General features: G+C 27.8%; 2 protein-coding genes across 2 annotated transcripts; both read left to right on the top strand.

Moving 5' to 3' along the window:
* Positions 1-1,939: 1,939 nt before the first annotated feature.
* LOC103574228 (PI-PLC X domain-containing protein 1) lies at positions 1,940-7,830 on the top strand. The gene is made up of 7 exons (XM_008553633.2): positions 1,940-1,951; positions 2,025-2,145; positions 2,287-2,544; positions 2,636-2,844; positions 5,798-6,002; positions 6,099-6,384; positions 7,537-7,830. The coding sequence occupies exons 2-7, from the start codon at positions 2,049-2,051 to the stop codon at positions 7,775-7,777; spliced, it is 1,296 nt and encodes a 431-aa protein (XP_008551855.1). The 5' UTR covers positions 1,940-1,951; positions 2,025-2,048; the 3' UTR covers positions 7,778-7,830.
* Positions 7,831-11,226: 3,396 nt separating this feature from the next.
* On the top strand, positions 11,227-17,850 carry LOC103574235 (phenoloxidase-activating factor 1-like). The gene is made up of 7 exons (XM_008553643.1): positions 11,227-11,236; positions 11,480-11,609; positions 11,671-11,882; positions 15,101-15,209; positions 15,298-15,479; positions 15,571-15,836; positions 17,746-17,850. Exons 1-7 carry the CDS (start codon positions 11,227-11,229, stop codon positions 17,848-17,850), a joined length of 1,014 nt encoding a protein of 337 aa, XP_008551865.1.
* The last annotated feature ends 239 nt before the right edge of the window (positions 17,851-18,089 follow it).

Below are 18,089 nucleotides of genomic sequence, written 5' to 3'. Positions count from 1 at the left end.
CAAGTTTGTGCCCTTAATATTGATTTCAAGATGTGTATCATTACGATTATTAGTTTTTTGGCATAAATTTCATTTTTTACCCAAAACTCGTAAATTATCTATCTGAAAAATTTGAGCAATGCACATTCTCGAAGGAAATTAAATTCCCTACAAAAAATCTCTCTTAGTACATTGACGTAAAACGAGCCGTTTCCTTGTAACCGTGCCTTAAATATTGATTTATTTTTTAAATTCTTTGTTTCTATTTTGGATTTTTGTAACTACTAAAAATATCAAAATTTTCTCTAGTCAAGATACATATTTTCAAAGAAAATTTAATGCGCTACAAAGAAGGTCTCTTAACATTTTTTTGTAAATTCACTCCTTCAAAAGTTATTCAAGGTTGAATTTGAGTAAAAACGACTTAAATAACCGGAATAACTTTCGAAGGAGTCAATTTAGCAACAAGTCAATTTTTATATATATATATATATATACAATATTTTAAAAAAATAATCATACGACATTTGATTATTTCACTAGCTTGATTTAAAGCCTTAAAATTGCTTGATCCCAATTTTAAATGATTGTGGGATGTCAGTAGAACACCCACATTATATCAACTGTTTGTTGTACTGTCAAACTGCTCACCATAAGATTAATCCGGATTACATGAAACCTACATAAATCTTCAGTTAACTTCAGTACTTAAAGCTTACTTCAATAAATCATTACCCTCAAGATAAAGTTGTAGAACAAAAAAAAAAAAAATAAAATAAAAATTGCAAAAAAAAGGTCTCAATAAAAATAAATATTAAAACGAGGTGACCTATCTCGTTATGTAGTTCACGAATTCTAGGTCACGATTCATCACTTGATCGAATATAATCATTCGTACTAACGTGTCTTTGAATCTAATCGTCCATCGGATTCAGTCTCATTCATTTGCTATCATCATAGCATACACACACATCCATATTCATATTTATTATGCATAAAAAATAAAAATATCATGATAAATAATTAAAAATCTCGGTAAATAAACTAATGTTATGTTAGTTAACAATATTTTTAAAAATTCCATACATAAAAAAAAAATAAAACAAGAAATAAAAAAGTCAATGCAAGTATATAATTTAAAAGTGATTAAAATGAACCTTGGTACCGGCGTGCAAGTGATCGTAATACTTAATAACGAACTTTTAAAAACAACAAAAACTCGAATTTTTTTATTCTTACGGTAGTTCATTAACTTAATGAAATTTTTTAGATAAAATAAATCAAGTAATTAAACAAGTATTAATTAATTTTAAATAAATAAAGAAAAAAAACAAAAAAATATTCAAATGAAAAAAAAAATGTCAATGCACCTGGTGAATTTGTTGAAGAAATATATATAATATAAAGTGATGACTAATTCATATATAAATCGCCCCCGCGCATTTTGAACGTCATGGCATGTCACGAAACAAAGTGATGTGAAGAAGAAAATAATCCGCAGATCAGCAAATACACGCGATAAGAATTATTCATTGTGCAAAAATAAATCTATCTATGTATATATAAGTATAATATATAATAGCATTGACTTTTAGATTTATACTATACTACAAGTTGTGAATTTTTGACCCCACGTGCATGCAAACACTACATGAAACATGATACTATACACTTGTACACTTATAAATATTAACAAAAGTGTTGTCATTGGATAATTTATTTAGTTGTAACATTGGTTTTACACTAACTAACAATAAAAAGGTAAAAATAATTATACTAGAATCGAGGTCATTTGTGATCACCGGACGTATACAGGAAATAAGGAGAGAAACAGTCATTGGTGACGTAAATAATACACAGGAGTTTTATTTTTTATTGGACTCAAACTTTTACTATACTCTATTGTTGTTTGTTTGTAAATCATAATTTTCATTACGAATCTGTGTAAGATAAGTGGAAGATTAAAATCAATGTATACATTTGTTTAGTTTTCAATTGCAATAATTACTTAATTCTTATTTACAATATAACTTTTTATCTGAAAGTGTGTAGGTATTCTTTGAATCAAGATGATTTTTAAAAATATTTATTTATTCACTTTGTTTGTATTTTTATTTTATTTTTCTGCGGGAGAACTCGAGAACAATTGTCGTAATGAAAATAATGGTAAGTAAATTAGAAAAATATTTCATAAATTTACATTTAAATTTAAAAGTATTTTTTTAAAAATATATACGCTACTTTCATCCATAAATACAAAAAGAGAAAGTATGAGTAATTAAATTTTTTATGTATTTTTGTTCATAGAAATTGACAATAGTGATTTATCTATTTTAATATCGCCATTAATGTCATCTGAAATGATACGTGAAATATGTATTTATTGGAAAAATTCAAATCTCGAAAGCGGTGATGTATTTAAATTATATAAAGGTAATCCAAATACAACAAATGCTCAAGTGATATTTAAATTTCAACCAGATGCAGTCCATGGTTTTAAGAAAACCGGAATTAGCAGTGATTTTATTTTTACCTCACAATTAACATTTAAAGATGAATGTTTAAGTAAGTTAATTACTAATAATATTAATAAAATAATAGTGTATTCATATTATTAAATTTATTATGACTATAAAATTAAATTGATTTAATATAGATTACTATGTATCGTGGGTACGCAATGACACAATTAAAAAGACAAGTTGTTTATCAACGCATCCAAATTGGATGAGTAAACGAAAAAATAGTATTGGTAATTTAAAAATGCGTGAAGTTTTTATTCCTGGTACTCATGATTCAGCAGCTTATAATAAATTTCAAAATCCTAAAACAGAATTAATTATTGATAAATACACAATAACTCAAGTAAGTTGATTGATTAATTATTAATTTACACGGTTTAGATAAATATTTTTTATATTAATTAATAATATTTCTTTTGATTATTTCTTGCATCCTATTCAATTGACAGTTCTACACGGAGAGAAATTTATGGTAACAATTACAATATATTATAAGAATGGTTCTCATAACACATGGTAACCGATTTTTTTGAAATGTCGATTATAGGAACGGTACCCATATATATTATAGTAATCATTACTATAATATTATAGTAATTGTTACCACAATATCATGGTAATTGTTATCATAACACTATGGTAATGGTTACCATGATATTATAGTAACCATTATCATAATACATAGTAACCATTACCATAATTCTATGATATATAGTAACATTTACCATAGTACAATAGGAACGATTACCATAACATTATGGGAATAGTTACCATAATATATAGGGCTTATTTCCATATGCACGTATTCCTATAGGAACAATATGGTTATAGGATTGGTTCCTATTTGCTTATGGGAACTATTACTATACGGAAAAAATGGACTATAAAAATTGAGAATGACAAGTAATATAATAATAAAGTGATCAGTAAATACTATCATTCTACACTGTAAACATGAATAAGTGAAATAGGTGAATATTTACTGATTCTAAGTGCCAATTGAACCACTTTGTAAAATAAGTGGTTCGGTTTGCACTTAAAATTAGTGATTTTTTTTTTTTTTTTTTTTTTTTTTTAAATATTAATTCACCATGTATGTAGGACATCGGTCTGTCACATGGTAGGGGAGAGTGGGGTCAATTGAACCAAAAATACTTTGACATTTTTTTTTATGAATAAAAGCAAAATGATAACTTTTTTTTTACAAAATTATAATTTATTATATAGCCTATCATTTCTCATAAGCACATAACTTAACGAATGATAAAAATTTTCAATAAATACGAAATTGTACAACTGCATCAAATGGTTCAATCGTCCCCTTTGTGGGGGCAATTGAACCACTAGTCGGGGACAATTGAACCAAGAGTATTAGAACCACAAACGAATGACTTTAATGAATAATTTACTATTCATTACAGCTTAAAACTAAAATTACAACACTTCTAATCATATTTATTATTTTTTATAATATTATATGGTATAACAATCACTTTTAAAACTTCTGCCAACATAATTTTTTTTTCTTGGTTAGTTTAGCTTGTTTTCACATTCTGTCAAGATGCGCGCGCATGCCGGATTACTTACAGTGTGATTCGTGTGGTTCAACCGTTCCCGAAAGTACTGGTTCAATTGACCCCATATGATTTTATTGAAATAATTAGTTTAAAAAAAAATATTCAAAAACTATTTTACTAAAAGTAAAGCTAGAAATTTATGACTAATATATGTAAGAAGGTATTACAAAAAAATTTTAAGATTTCATTTCAAAATTAAAAAATTATTAAACAATTCGCCAAGAGCTGAAATCAAAGTTCAGATACCTAAAAACACAAAAACTTGAATTTTTTAAAATTAAATCATCATATTGGTTCGAAATTTCGACCAGACTGAGGCTTAGTGTATTAAAATATAATTCCAAGAGGACGACTCATTTTTATATTTTTTTCGATTTTTTAAGCTTACTGGTTCAATTGACCCCACTCTCCCCTACCATTACTCGATCAAGACATGGCCCTATAGTCGCTCAAAGACAATATCAATTAAACTATGATAAGTTTATTGATTTGGAAAATAATTTATAAGTTATACTACTTTATTTTTTCATAATATAAAATTTTATGAATTTTAAAGATGTATTTAATAAAATATAACTATTTATAACAATTCTTAAAAAATTTAACGTACCTTAAATTTAATCTAACGAATGAACGTTAAAGTAAAAAATGCTTGTCTGAGCGCGATTTTAAAAACAGTCATTTAATTTAAATTTATAATCTATTATAAAGTAATTTGATACATCATATTTTATGGTTTACCCGGGTCATAATATCTAGCCTCATCGAATCCAAGTAAGCCTCAACCCAGCCTCACTGAGTGAAAAAAAGCATTTTGAGCCTCATCAATGACCCTCAAATAATGCTCACAGAGCCTCAATGAGCCTCAAATGATGCTCAAAGATCCTCAATAAGCCTCATATGAACCTAGTCTCGACTATGTAATTTAAATTTAATTTGTATTATTTGAGGCTCTTTGATCACCATTTGAGGCTGATTGAGGCACTGTGAGCATTATTTGAGGGTCATTGAGGCTTTTTGAAGATCATTCGAGGCTCGAAATGCTTTTTTTACTCAGTGAGGCTGGATTGAGGCTTACTTAGGTTCGATAAGGCTAGAAATTATGACCTGGGTAATTATTAATACTGGAATCAATTATTTATTACAATAATTATGCTTATCATAAAAAGTTATTTTTATTAAATATTTTATGTAAATATTATAACTCTGGACTTGAGTGAATTCGGATTGAAATAAAGTCCGTATTCACTCTCGACTTTTTACAGTGTAAGATTACTACTATTAATAAAAACAAAAAAAAAATGTATGAAATCACTTCATATTATACTAACAACAAATAATTATGTTCTTGCTCACGTAATATTTATTAAAATTTAAAATAATTTTTCGTGATACATCTTGTTATTATAATTTTTCCTGCAATGCAACTTATATAAAATAAATCTATTTTTAATGTTATACAAAAATAATATTTATAGATAATTAATATTATACTGAATGAATACGCAAGTGTTAAAAAGAAATTTTTATATTTGTTTAAATTTGGATAACACTTTGTCATCAATTATGTAACTATAAATCTTGAAAAATTTGCCATTGACATAAATATTTAAAATCAATATTAATAAAATTATTTATTGACAAATTATTACATTTAAATTTTAATTAAAGACTCGTCGTTTCATTGAAATTAATATCTCATTGATATTTAATTAATAGGATGAAGATGTACTAGGTCAATTAATTTACGGAGCACGTTATTTGGACATTCGTGTTGGTCGTTATCCCAATTCAGATGAAATTTTTTGGGGTAATCATGGGCCAATTCGTATAGTACCACTTCGAGACGTTATTAGAGACGTTAAAATTTTTTTAGACAATACCGATGAAATTGTTATTTTTGATATCCAAGAATTTCCTGTTGGTAATTTATTGAACAATAATTGTCATCAATTTTATTTAAACAAAATAAATAAAATTATGACAAAAAAATTTATTAAATATTTTTTAAAAAATTTAGGATTTAAATCATTGGCAGCACATTATCAATTAACGGATTATTTACAAGAGCAATTTGATGGTTACTATCTAGACAGACCAGTTCATGTTTGGGGAACAAGCCTCGAGGACATTTGGTCAACGGGCAGAAGACTTATTATCAGTTATGATTATTCCAATGTCGTTGCATCAAGAACAAGTGTCTGGCCGCAGGTCGAACAACAGTGGGGCAATGTTAGAACTGTTAGTGCTCTTTATAGGCATTTAAATAAAATAGAAACTCAAGCTGCTGACGAATTACATCATTAGTAAGGCATTATTATTATTTTATTACCATATTTTTATTAACTCGTTTTCATGTATGTCTATTCGGGTGAAATTTTGTAATTGGTTTTAAAGTAACTGCCCGATAAGATAGATAGCTGAAATTTGGAACAGCTCAGAATTGAATGACAATGTAAAAAATTAAAAAAAAAAAGAAGGAGAAGAAGTGAAGAAACAAAAACAAAAAGAAGAAGAAGAAAGATTGCGTTCATTGTACAATTTAAATTTCAGCATGGGACAATGCAACTTTAACTCCTTTCGTATTTATTTGTTTGTTTGTTCAATACAAATTTTTATAATCAATTTCAAACTAGCTACTTTTTAATTTTATTAAAAAAAAAAAAAAATAATTAAATAGTTTGATATACTATTGGTAGGTAGATATAACGATTTTTCATTTCAGATTTCAAGTGGAAAGAAATTGAAATAAACCTGAAATTTGTCGCATTTCTGTGATTATCTTATCAAAGTGTTTAGAATTCATTGCAAAATTTCACACACATAATACTAAAAAGCAGAAAACAATTATTGAAATAAAAAAAAAATTTTAATATACCACGTTTTTAAAATGGACCAATAAGTATGAAATAATTTCTCTAAAATCCGATACAGATTCCAAAACCTTCTTACAGATAGTTCTGAAAATTTGTGATAGTGAATTTTTAATATCTATAAAAATACTTGTAAGATTTAATACAAAAAACGTGAGGCGCATACAATACATAACTGTAAGAAGTATAGAGAAGAGTTTTCAATGAGCAAACTTACACAACGGTTCATATCATTTGCAGTGCAATAAAATTGTTAGTTGAAATATTAATGCATCAATTATCTATTGCATGCGCCGCACATTTTTCGTTTTATATCTTACAAGTATTCTCATAGCTATTAAAAATTCACATTCATACATTTTCAGGACTATCTGTAAGAAATTCGGAATCTGCATGAGGTTTTAAATCTTTATGAAGCTTAGAAAAATTATTTTATTCTTTTTTAGTCCGTTTTAAAAACTTGGTATCTTAAAAATTTTTTATTATTTCAGTAATTTTTATTATTATTATTATTATTATTATTGTTGAACATTTTGTGTGAAGGGAAAAGAAATTATTAATAATTAATGATTAATGTGATTTTAGTAACCGATTGTCGCAACCACGAGCAGCAATGGCTCAATTAACACCCACAACTTTTGATGTGATATTTAATCGATTAGGTGGCCTTAGAAAAATGGCTGAAAATGTTGATATAAATATCACCGAGTGGTACAGCGATGAATGGCAACATACTGCAAATATTGTTGCTGTTGATTTTATTAAAGCCACGGGAATCGTTGAAACTGCAATAAAGTGGAATGATAAGCGTGCTAGTGGTTGTTAAATATTGATAATTGTATAATAGTTTTTTAAATATTATTTAATAAAGTATGGTTATAAAATAATGTACTCACTTTGTAATAAATGTTAAAAAAAAAATGATTTAATTTTTTAGGAAAATTTTTTGTAATTTTCATACAATCAATTGAGTATTTCAGGATTTGCTGTCGAATTTTTTTATTTAAGGTCAAAATAATTTCATTGTTTTACTTTAAAAATAACATCAGTTATATCACATATTTTTTACCAGCACCAAAACTATTATTAATGTCGCTTTAATAGTTTCGTGATTCATATAAAATTATAACGACGCAGTTAAAATTTTTTATACTAAAACAAATAAATCACTAAATCTAATAATTAGTAAAATATTTATTCTTATAAATTATAGAAGTAAAAAAAAAATAATACTTTACCTGGAAGAACTGTCAACTAAATAAATTTTTTACCAAAACCCCGAGCCATTCTAAGGCCGCCGTCGAAATGTAATTTTGTATATGAATTACTAGTTACAGATAAAACGAATGTATTTAGCATAAATATAAATAAACAATACGTGGTTTTATAATTCATTTTTTTTCTTCAAGTCGTTTTTCTTAAAATCTTCAATAAATAAATTTTAAGTAAAAAAAAAAAAAAACTTTTTGTCTTCGTGTTACACTTAGCAAAACATGGACGTGTTAAAAAAATTCTGCGCCAACTTTTTTATTGTTATAAATATGAACTTGTAAGAAATTTATTAAAAAAAAAAAAATAAAACAAAGACTTCTTACGTATTTATATAGTAATATGAGAGTTGTTTTGTTCAGCAGGGTCTAATAACCCTCCAACAACAACTAACAAACTGCCATAAAAATAGTAATAAAGAAACGTTATCAGTAATTTAATTGATTATAATTATTAATTATTGAATAACCAGTAATTAGGTAATTTTATAAATTCCCATGCAGGAGTTGCCAGAGTTAAACGACAGGGCCCTACTTGGCCCAGTACTGGGGAACCTAATTTTGGCACACCTATATTGGCCCATGCTTGGCTCAAAATTGGGTACTCAGTCTTGGCCGTTACAATTATTACCCGGGCTTGGGCCAAGACTGGTAACCTAGCTGCCTCACTTGGAGTTCCGCTGTTTTCGAGCTCAAGGAGCTTGAAAATATCACTGTGAATATATTATCGAGCTCTTCGAGCTCAAAAATCTTGTTGCATGAAATTATTTTTTATGAGCTTTTCAAACTCTAACAAGTTACGCTTTGTGCTACAGTTTAAAAATTTAAGAATCGAAAATCATTAATGAACAAGCGGTTTTTGAATTTTAATTTCCAATTATGTTCAATAAACTAAATGTGTTGAGGCAGAAATCAATGTCAGTGATCGAAATCAAAATTTAAATGAGTTTTGGCTTAGGTCAGAGCAATAATACATAAAATATCCGAGAAAATGATTAAAAACTGTGTTTTTTCGATTTTTTCGTTCATAATATAGTTTAAACTAAAGAACAAGTTTGATGGTATTATATGATGATCAAAAGAGACCATAAAGAGGAAAAGTTTGTAAGATTTTAGACACATTTTAGTACAGTACATTTTTATTTATCTGGAAAAAATAACATAGAATGTTATTTTTTTAATTTTTCAACGCTGATATCTTTTGAACTAATTAACCGATTTTGATGTTTTGGTGGCAATAGGCGCGTTTTATTGAATTCTAGACCTGATTAGAATTTGAAAGCGATTGATTCAGCCGTCTCGAAGATATTTGAAAAAAACCGTTTTTTAATATTTCTTTCTCCAACGATATCTCTCGAACAAATTAACCGGTGAGATGGTTAAGGCAGCATTCGATGCTTTTCATTGAGTTCTAAAGCTGATTAGATTTTGAAGTCGATCGTTCAATTCGTTCCTGAGAAATCAATAAAAAACTAAAAAAAAAATTTTTTTTTTTTCGTAATTCGCCAATATTTCCGAGTCTACTTGATCAAATGATCTGAAATTCTCAGGAAAGTTGACGGCCAACAAGCTCTTTCAATTGCCGCCTTAAACATCCAAATCGATTCATTAGTTAAAAAGTTATAGACCATAAATACACATACACACACACACACACACACACACATTCGGACATCATTCTGAAAATAGTTAGAATAGTTTCCTAGGACCTCAAAACATCGACATATGATGAAAACTCGATTTTCGAAAATCGGGGTGAAAACAATAACTTCCCGAAATTATTGAAAATCGTCGATTTTCTTAGCGGGAAGTTAAAAAAGTCTCTTATCATTTTTTGATAAATTCGTCTGTGGAAAAGTTATTGAAGCTTGAAGTCAAATTTCAGACTTATCACAAAATGCCATGAGATCTTTTTTGTAGAGAATTGTATTCCCTACAAATTATTTTGAATAAACTTTATTCAAATTCCGGATAACTTCCTAGTTATTTCCATTTCAATATGAAGCTCTTAAAAAAAATAGTGTTCTAATTGATTTTAAGAGCTTAACATTAAAATGTAAATAACTCGGAATTTATGCGAAATGTGAGAAAACTTTATTTGAGATAATCTGTCGGGAATCAAATTTTCTACAAAAAAAATCTTATGACATTTTGTGATAAATCTGATAGTTTCGCCGGAAAAGTAAAAAGATCTCAAAATTTAATATAAATTCAACTTCAACCTCGGATAACTTTTGAACAAATAGATTTATCAAAAAATGATAGGAGACTTTTTTTGAACAGCGTTTAATTCCCTACAAACATAAATCCTGAGCTCATCTGCACAATGAGCCATTGCTGAGGTATAAAATGACAAGCTTAAAATTTTTTTTTCCTATGTTATTTAAATAAAAAATAGAAAATTATGATTCGCGGCCTCTAAATATCATTTTAAGAGCTCATATCTTCACAGAAACTTTATTTTGACACCCTCTGACAGAATTCACGGCCATTTGAAAAAAAAAAAAACCTTTGTCGATTTTTTTGACATACCCTAATATATATACATATATTACTAAGAAGAAGCCAAATTAAGGTTTAGACGTACAATGAAAAAGCCAAACTAGTTCTAAAACTATATGACGTTTATACACCAAATAAAAATTCCGGGTGGATTCGATTATAACAGATTGAAATTCAAAATATATATTATTTTCTGATCGAATCTGATTGGAAAATTTAAATCGGAGAATAATATTTTATTTTTCCTGATTTTCAATCGGAGTTTTCAATCAGGACAAGGTCTTTGGCTTATAAGTATTATACATTTTCAATTCTTGTTGGAAATTTTTTTTTTCGGATTCTTTAAAGTAAAGAAAAAAATATTAGTAATTAAATAAAAAACATTATTATCTAATACTTCAGAAAAATCTACTGATTATTTTTACATTAATCTATCATCAGAGATGTATCGATTTTAAATAACATACTGATGATCGTGTTTTCCGCCGGATGCGGATATAATTCAATGTATCAAGGTAAAAAAAAACCATTTATGTATGAATACAGATTTATGTATCAGATTAAAAATCATGAAATACTTATACGGTAAAAATAAGTATTCAGTTATAAAATAGAATCATATGTGGAAAACATTAAAAATAATTCTAAAAGTAAAACATAAACATATAATAATAATAATAATTTTTATTTTAATATAATAATGTATATTGAATACTTTTATTTTTTTATAATAATTAATTTAATATATTGTGATCGAGGTGATTTTTATTCACGTGATTATCGATATAGTAATACATTAGCATGTCCAGATAATAAAATATGTATTCCACTGGATTATTGTTCTGATATAGTGACATTATTAAATGAAGCTACTATTCCTATCCATCGGTACGTATGCCACAAAAAATATCTTAGCATATTCGTTCATTTAATTTATTAATTAAATTAGATTTCGACAAGCTGTTTGTGGCTACGTAGGAAAAACAGCTAAAGTTTGTTGTAATTCACCTCGTGACATTGGCAATTATAATCCTGATTATAGTAATAAAAATCCAGATCATTCATCAGATCCTAAACCACGGGACTGTGGGCAAAGTTTAATAAGAAGTTATACTTCAACTTTAGGAGCATATCCTTTTGTTGCGAGAATCGGATTTATTAGTAAGTTTGGATAAGATATTAAATATTCCCACTACCCAATAGTCATTATTAGTTTATTTATTTGTACTTTTCGGAGTGAAATACAAATCCTGGATGAGGAAACAAATTAATGCTTTTTTTTATAGATTTTGACATACAGCTCGGGCTCGTTACAAGCAATCCCGTTAAAAGCAACTTCCCATATCAAGCTTTTCATTACAACTTTGAGGTTCCACCACATTTTTGTAGCGTTCAAATTCCATACTTTAACGCTCGTTATAAGCATCACTCACTTTTTGTTTAAAATAAATTGTTGAAAATAATAAATAATTTTAATTTTAATAACTATAAATTTTTAATAATAAATTGTTTTGCTTAAAGAATATTAAAGTTTATAAGCAATTTATATACGTGGATAAAATTTTTTCTAACATAGCTGCACCAAAAAATTTTTAAATCTTATCCTGTTTAGCGTTTAACAACTTTAAGATGTCTTTTAAAAGGATAAGACAAATTTTTTTGTCTCAAAGATACCTTTTTTGGTACACGGAAAGAAAAACATGGAAATTTTTCCAATTTTACTTAGGAGAAATTCCCTTGTTGACATGGCAAATTTTGCTTTATCAACATGGTAAATTTTACCAAGGAAAAATGGAAATATAACCATATTTTATAGGAATTTTACCCATATATTATAGGAATATCTTCCATGTTGTCATTGCAACAATTTCCATGCAACATAGTAATTTTTCCCATGCCAACATGGGGAAAACTGCTATGTTGCATGAGAAAAGTCCACAAGAAGATAAAATCACTAAAATACCAAATATTTTGGTCATTTTTATCATTTAAGCTTTAAAGCGATAAAATAGGGATATGTGAAGGTTTTAACATTTACGAAAATAGAATTTCAAAGTTTCCGAAAAAATTTTGTGAAATTTAATCAAAATTTTTTTGTAGCACCTGCACGGAAAGAAAAAAATGGGAATTTTTCCAATTTTACATAGGGAAAATTTCTTTGTTGGCATTGTAAATTTTACTATGCCAACATGTGAATTGTTGCTATGTCACATGGTAAATTTTGCTTTGTAACATAGGAATTATTCCTATATTGACAATGTAAATTTTCCTATATCATCAACATTGGAAAAATAACTATGTTACATAGGAACAAGGGACTTTCTCTTTAAGGTCAACAAGGGAATTTCTCCTAAGAAAAATTGGAAATATTCCCATGTTTTTCTTTCCGTGTATGAATTAATCAATTTTGATTGTACTTGACAAATTACAAATTAAAAGCAGATGAACTTCGAACAAATTACATCCAAGAGTTACAAAATATTTTTACTATCTTTGTACTTCACTTTAATTAAAAAGGTGCCATAATTATTGATGTTCTGCAATTACATTCTTTTTTAATTTTTACTTTTGACTTGCATTTAACTTGCCATTAAATACGGTTTGTACATCAAGGAATGACCCGTATTTAATGTTATGAAAATTTGAAACCATCAGTTTACAAATATTTTACTTTTATATGCATGGTAATTTCTACTTTGTTAACATGGAAATTTTTCCCATGTTAACATTGGAATTGTCCCTATGTAACATAGTTATTTTTCCAATATTGATATAACAACAATTCACATGCTGGCATAGTAAAATTTACAATGCCAACAAAGGAATTTTCCCCATGTAAAATTGGAAAAATTCCCATTTTTTTCTTTCCGTGTATAAATAAGACATGCGGATGTTGGTCCTAGGAAACATAGAAAATTTGTGTTGTGTTCCCTATCTTTAAAGACATGTCCGTTAAAAAATCGTTTAAATGAGTTATTTTACCACTATTTGTAATTTACTTTATGTCGTCACTTGTGTCAAGTCTTTTAACTAGATATTTTTTCGGTGACATAAATTTCTGATCGTTTTGTCGACACGTTGATGCCTTATTGATATGTCAAAAAACAGCCTAAGAACTAACATCTTATTAATGTCACAAAGGCAAGCGTGCTACTTGGAGAAAAAACAAATGATAACAATAAGTGCATACGCTATTTTCCTCACAAATAGAAAAAAAATGAAAACTGTCAGATACAGATTCAGTGAAAAATAATTACATAGCACGGAAGAAGATAGGACGATCTGATCCGCGTCTTTGCTATACCCTCGTTTGCAGTTCGGATAGGCAATCATTCATAATTTTATTTTATTTCTCGCTGATTTAGTTTGCAAAGAGACTTGAATCATAAAATTCTGTTTTCCATATGTTATATAATAACAATAACATGTTATTATGGACAAATATTCTTTGGATTCTTCCATAAATTAATAAATCTGTCGTATCTTTAATTTTTGAAACATTAAATAAAGTATTTTTTATATTTGAAATACAATTCGTTTCCTGATGTTTTAAAAATAAAACATTTTATTTTTAACACCCCCGTGTAAAAAAAAAAATTGTTAAAAAAATGTTGAAAAAGCGTTGAATATCCTAAACTTTAAAACGTAGCACGACGAACCTTTTTCTGAACGTTTTTCAAACTTTTTGAAATTCAAAAGAAAAATCAATGAATATCTTAATATTATTAAGATATGCTAAAAAAAAATGTTCAGAAATAGTTCAAAATCAGCTTTTTCTGAACGTATTTTTCACTGAAAAAAATCATGAAACCTAGCATTTTTAATTTAGACTCGAAAAAGTTTACAAAAGAGTCTAAAAACGTTCATTTACAGTACTAAATAAACTGTTTTTTTCTTTCTATTTTCATAAATTTAAAAATGTTTTCAAAAAAGTTCATATCGATGTTTCACGTTTTGAAATTTAGAATAGTCAACACTTTTTCCAACGATTTTTTTTTACACGAGTCGCTTAAAACTAGGAAACATTTTAACATCGTTTTCAGGCTGAAATTTAACACCGATAACTTTAACACTAGGGTAGCGTGGACTTACATCAGTTTTTTTTACAGTGTAGTTTCAAAGTTAATAAGCAAAATTTCAAATTTTTTCACATAGATAAAATTTCACGCAAATAAAAAACTATACTTTAAGATACGTTTTTAATAATACTGTCAGCTTTTCAATTATTTGCTTTTTATAATAAGTATCTACCCATATTTTTTAATTTATAAATTGTCAAGTTTTGTTTTAAAACTAGATACCTAGTTTAGTAGCTAATAAACAATTTTATTTAATTATTTATTTATTGCAAATAATAATTTTTTTATTTATTTTAAAAGATCTATGTGATGGAAGTATTAAATATCCTTGTACTGGAACAATTTTAAATGAACGAACTGTATTAACTACTGCAACATGTGCTTTAGCTAATTCTGACGATTATAAACTGTAATTATTATAATTTTTTTATAAAGATATTATTAAAAATGAATTTAATAATTTCAACTACTTATTCCTGATAATAAAATTTGTTTAGACATTCAGTATTAATTGGCGACTTTGATACATCAACAAATCCAGATTGTAATAAACTATTTTGTGCATATTGTTCACAATCATATGATATATCTTACGTAGTAAAACATCCAAATTTTAAAGCTGAAACATATGAACGCAATATTGCTCTTGTTCGTCTCAATAAATCTATTGCATTTACACGTAAGTTATTTTTATAAATTTTCATTTTCTTTAAAAAAAAACGAAATAACATATTTTGATTAAAATTATACTCTTTTATTTTATTTTGTAGTAACAGCACAACCTATTTGTTACTCTGATCAACAATATATTACAATCGGTAGTACTGCAATACTTGTAGGCTGGGGAAAATTATCAGATAATATAAAATCAACTGAACAACAAATATTACCAATTAAAATATTACAAACACAAAATTGCGATGAATTCATGTCTCAAGGTTTTGATGTTGAGCTCTGTGCCGTTGGTTATCAAGATCCTTGTTCAGGATTCAGTGGCAGTCCTTTAATCACTCGTGATGGAAGTGGTTTTACAGTGGTAAATTTTTTTTTTTTTTCGTACTAATAATTTATGAGATATGTGATTACAAAACGTTGCAAGTGCCAAAGAATAAATTTTTTGAAATACTAAAACAATTTTTTGGAAAAACAATTGACCAGGATCAAAATTTATAACCAATTAAAGTTGAATAAAAATTACCATCAAACGATTATCTAATCAGTGTTCGATTGTTCGAACGCGAATTTCAGATTTTTTTTAGTTATTATAAAATTATTAAGGTTGTACGTTTAAACCGGCTTAACCAGTTAAAAAAGTTAACCAGGTTTCTTATCCATATAACAATCTTTTTCAATTCTTGAGCAAGTCTGCTCTCAAGATCGATAGGTGCTTGAGTCTTTTCCTACATATGTGTCTTGCTGCAGATATTTGTGACCAGATTTAAATGGCAAGCCTAGTGCAAGCCTTACACAAGAAATTCGTGCCAGATTATAACTCAATTCCGGAGGAAGACTATAGTTGAAAATAATCGCGCATGGCTTGCTCAAGATCTGCTCAAGGCTCAAAATTGACCTTGATTCTTGAACAGATCTTGAGCAAGCCATGCATAAGTACCTACTGTAAGTTATTGGTGCAAGAAATGCGTTAGGCACTTTTTCATTGCACCATGTTCAAGATGTCTTTAATATTATTGCGTACGATACCATGAGCAAGGTATACACAAATCTTGACATAGATTTCTTGATACACGATCTTACGATAGACACGAACGTAGACAAAGGCACTAGCAGCTAGGGGTCTTGCTCAAGATACAGACTCCAGAATCTTGCTCAAAGACGTGTTACTAGGGTAACTGGCTACCCTAGTAACACGTTTGAGCAAGGTTCTGGAGTAAGTATCTTGAGCAAGATCCCTAACTGCTAGTATCTTTTTCTACGTATGTATTTTTTGCAAGATTCGTGTATCAAGAAACCTACGTCAAGATTTGTGTATGTCTTGTTCATGTTATCGTACGCAAGAATATTAAAGATATCTTGAACATGGTGCAATGAAAAAGTGCCTAACGCATTTTTCGCACAAGTAATTTACAGTCGGTACTTACGCATGGCTTGCTCAGGATCTGCCCAAGGCTTAAAATTGACCTTGAGCCTTGAGCAGATCTTCAGCAAACTATGCGCAACTATTTTCAACTATAGTCTTCCTCCAGAATTAGATTATACTTTGGCACGAATTTCTTGTGTAAGGCTTGCAATTTAAATCTGGTCACAAGTATCTGCACCAAAACACATACGTAGAAAAAGACACTAGCAGCTATCGAACTTGAGAGCAGACTTGCTCAAGAATTAAAAAAAATTATTATATGGACATGGCTCACCAGCTTAGCTGATTAAATTGGTTAACTTAAATTAGCTTAGCTAATTAGTTAAGGGTTAAAGCGGTTAATTTAATTTTTTATTAATTTGCCATTCATTTTTAGGAGACAAGTACTAATAATTAAATTAAATAAAATTTTAAGCTGAAGAAGTAATTGTAATATAAATACATAAAACAATTCTAAATCCTTGAGTGATATCTCTATTTTGATAGAGAAATACTAATAGATTCACATTTTCTGACAAGAAACAGTTTTTTTAGCAGAAATAATATTTCCTGCCGTCGAAAAAACTCGCTCTGATGACATATCCGATGCTGGAGAAACCGAATATTGTCTAACAAATCTAGTCGATAATGGGAATTGGTGACGTCTTGAATTTCATCAGAGCAAAGGATTATCTTCTACAAGAAAGACTTGCTCATTTTGTTGTTAAAAAATGCGTAGAGGTTGAGCTCATATCTACAAAAAAATTAATTTTGTAAAATATATCACTTGCAACGTAACAAAATAACAGTCTTTAGGTACAATATCACTTATCAAATAGTAATGTTTAATTTCAATTTTTTGTTTCAGATCGGAATGTTATCTTATGGTTCTAGTTGTGATGCAAATAAACGTTTACCATCAGTATTTGTAAATATTCAAAAATACGCCTTGTGGATAACGGAAAATTCTTGAATTTCGTTTAACCAGATTAAAATAATTTATTTTATTCTATTTTTTCAAAAATGATAAATTTTTAAGAATATATTGACGTATGAATTCTTGTTCAAGATTAAATTTCCTCGAACAATATGCTAAAAACAAAAAATTTATAGTTTGTCAAGGGATATTACCTTAAATTTTAAATTTTGAAAATATATTTTTGTGCGACAACTTTTATGGCTTATAAATTCAAAATAAATGTCTACCAAGTT

This window comes from Microplitis demolitor, chromosome 4 (assembly GCF_026212275.2).
Source record: "Microplitis demolitor isolate Queensland-Clemson2020A chromosome 4, iyMicDemo2.1a, whole genome shotgun sequence".
NCBI classification, from domain to species: Eukaryota; Metazoa; Arthropoda; class Insecta; order Hymenoptera; family Braconidae; genus Microplitis; species Microplitis demolitor.
The sequence above is the reverse complement of the archived record's forward strand: the minus strand, read 5'-3'. Positions and strand labels throughout refer to the sequence as shown.

What these genes read in the sequence shown, in the direction of transcription:
- LOC103574228 (XM_008553633.2), top strand. Translation starts at nt 2,049, where the DNA reads ATGATTTTTAAAAATATTTATTTATTCACTTTGTTTGTATTTTTATTT. An exon ending in TTGTCGTAATGAAAATAATG is followed by an intron (nt 2,146 to 2,286) that starts GTAAGTAAATTA and finishes TTTTGTTCATAG; the next exon opens with AAATTGACAATAGTGATTTA. An exon ending in TATCCAAGAATTTCCTGTTG is followed by an intron (nt 6,003 to 6,098) that starts GTAATTTATTGA and finishes TAAAAAATTTAG; the next exon opens with GATTTAAATCATTGGCAGCA.
- LOC103574235 (XM_008553643.1), top strand. An exon ending in TGCGAGAATCGGATTTATTA is followed by an intron (nt 11,883 to 15,100) that starts GTAAGTTTGGAT and finishes TTATTTTAAAAG; the next exon opens with ATCTATGTGATGGAAGTATT. An exon ending in TAAATCTATTGCATTTACAC is followed by an intron (nt 15,480 to 15,570) that starts GTAAGTTATTTT and finishes TTTATTTTGTAG; the next exon opens with TAACAGCACAACCTATTTGT.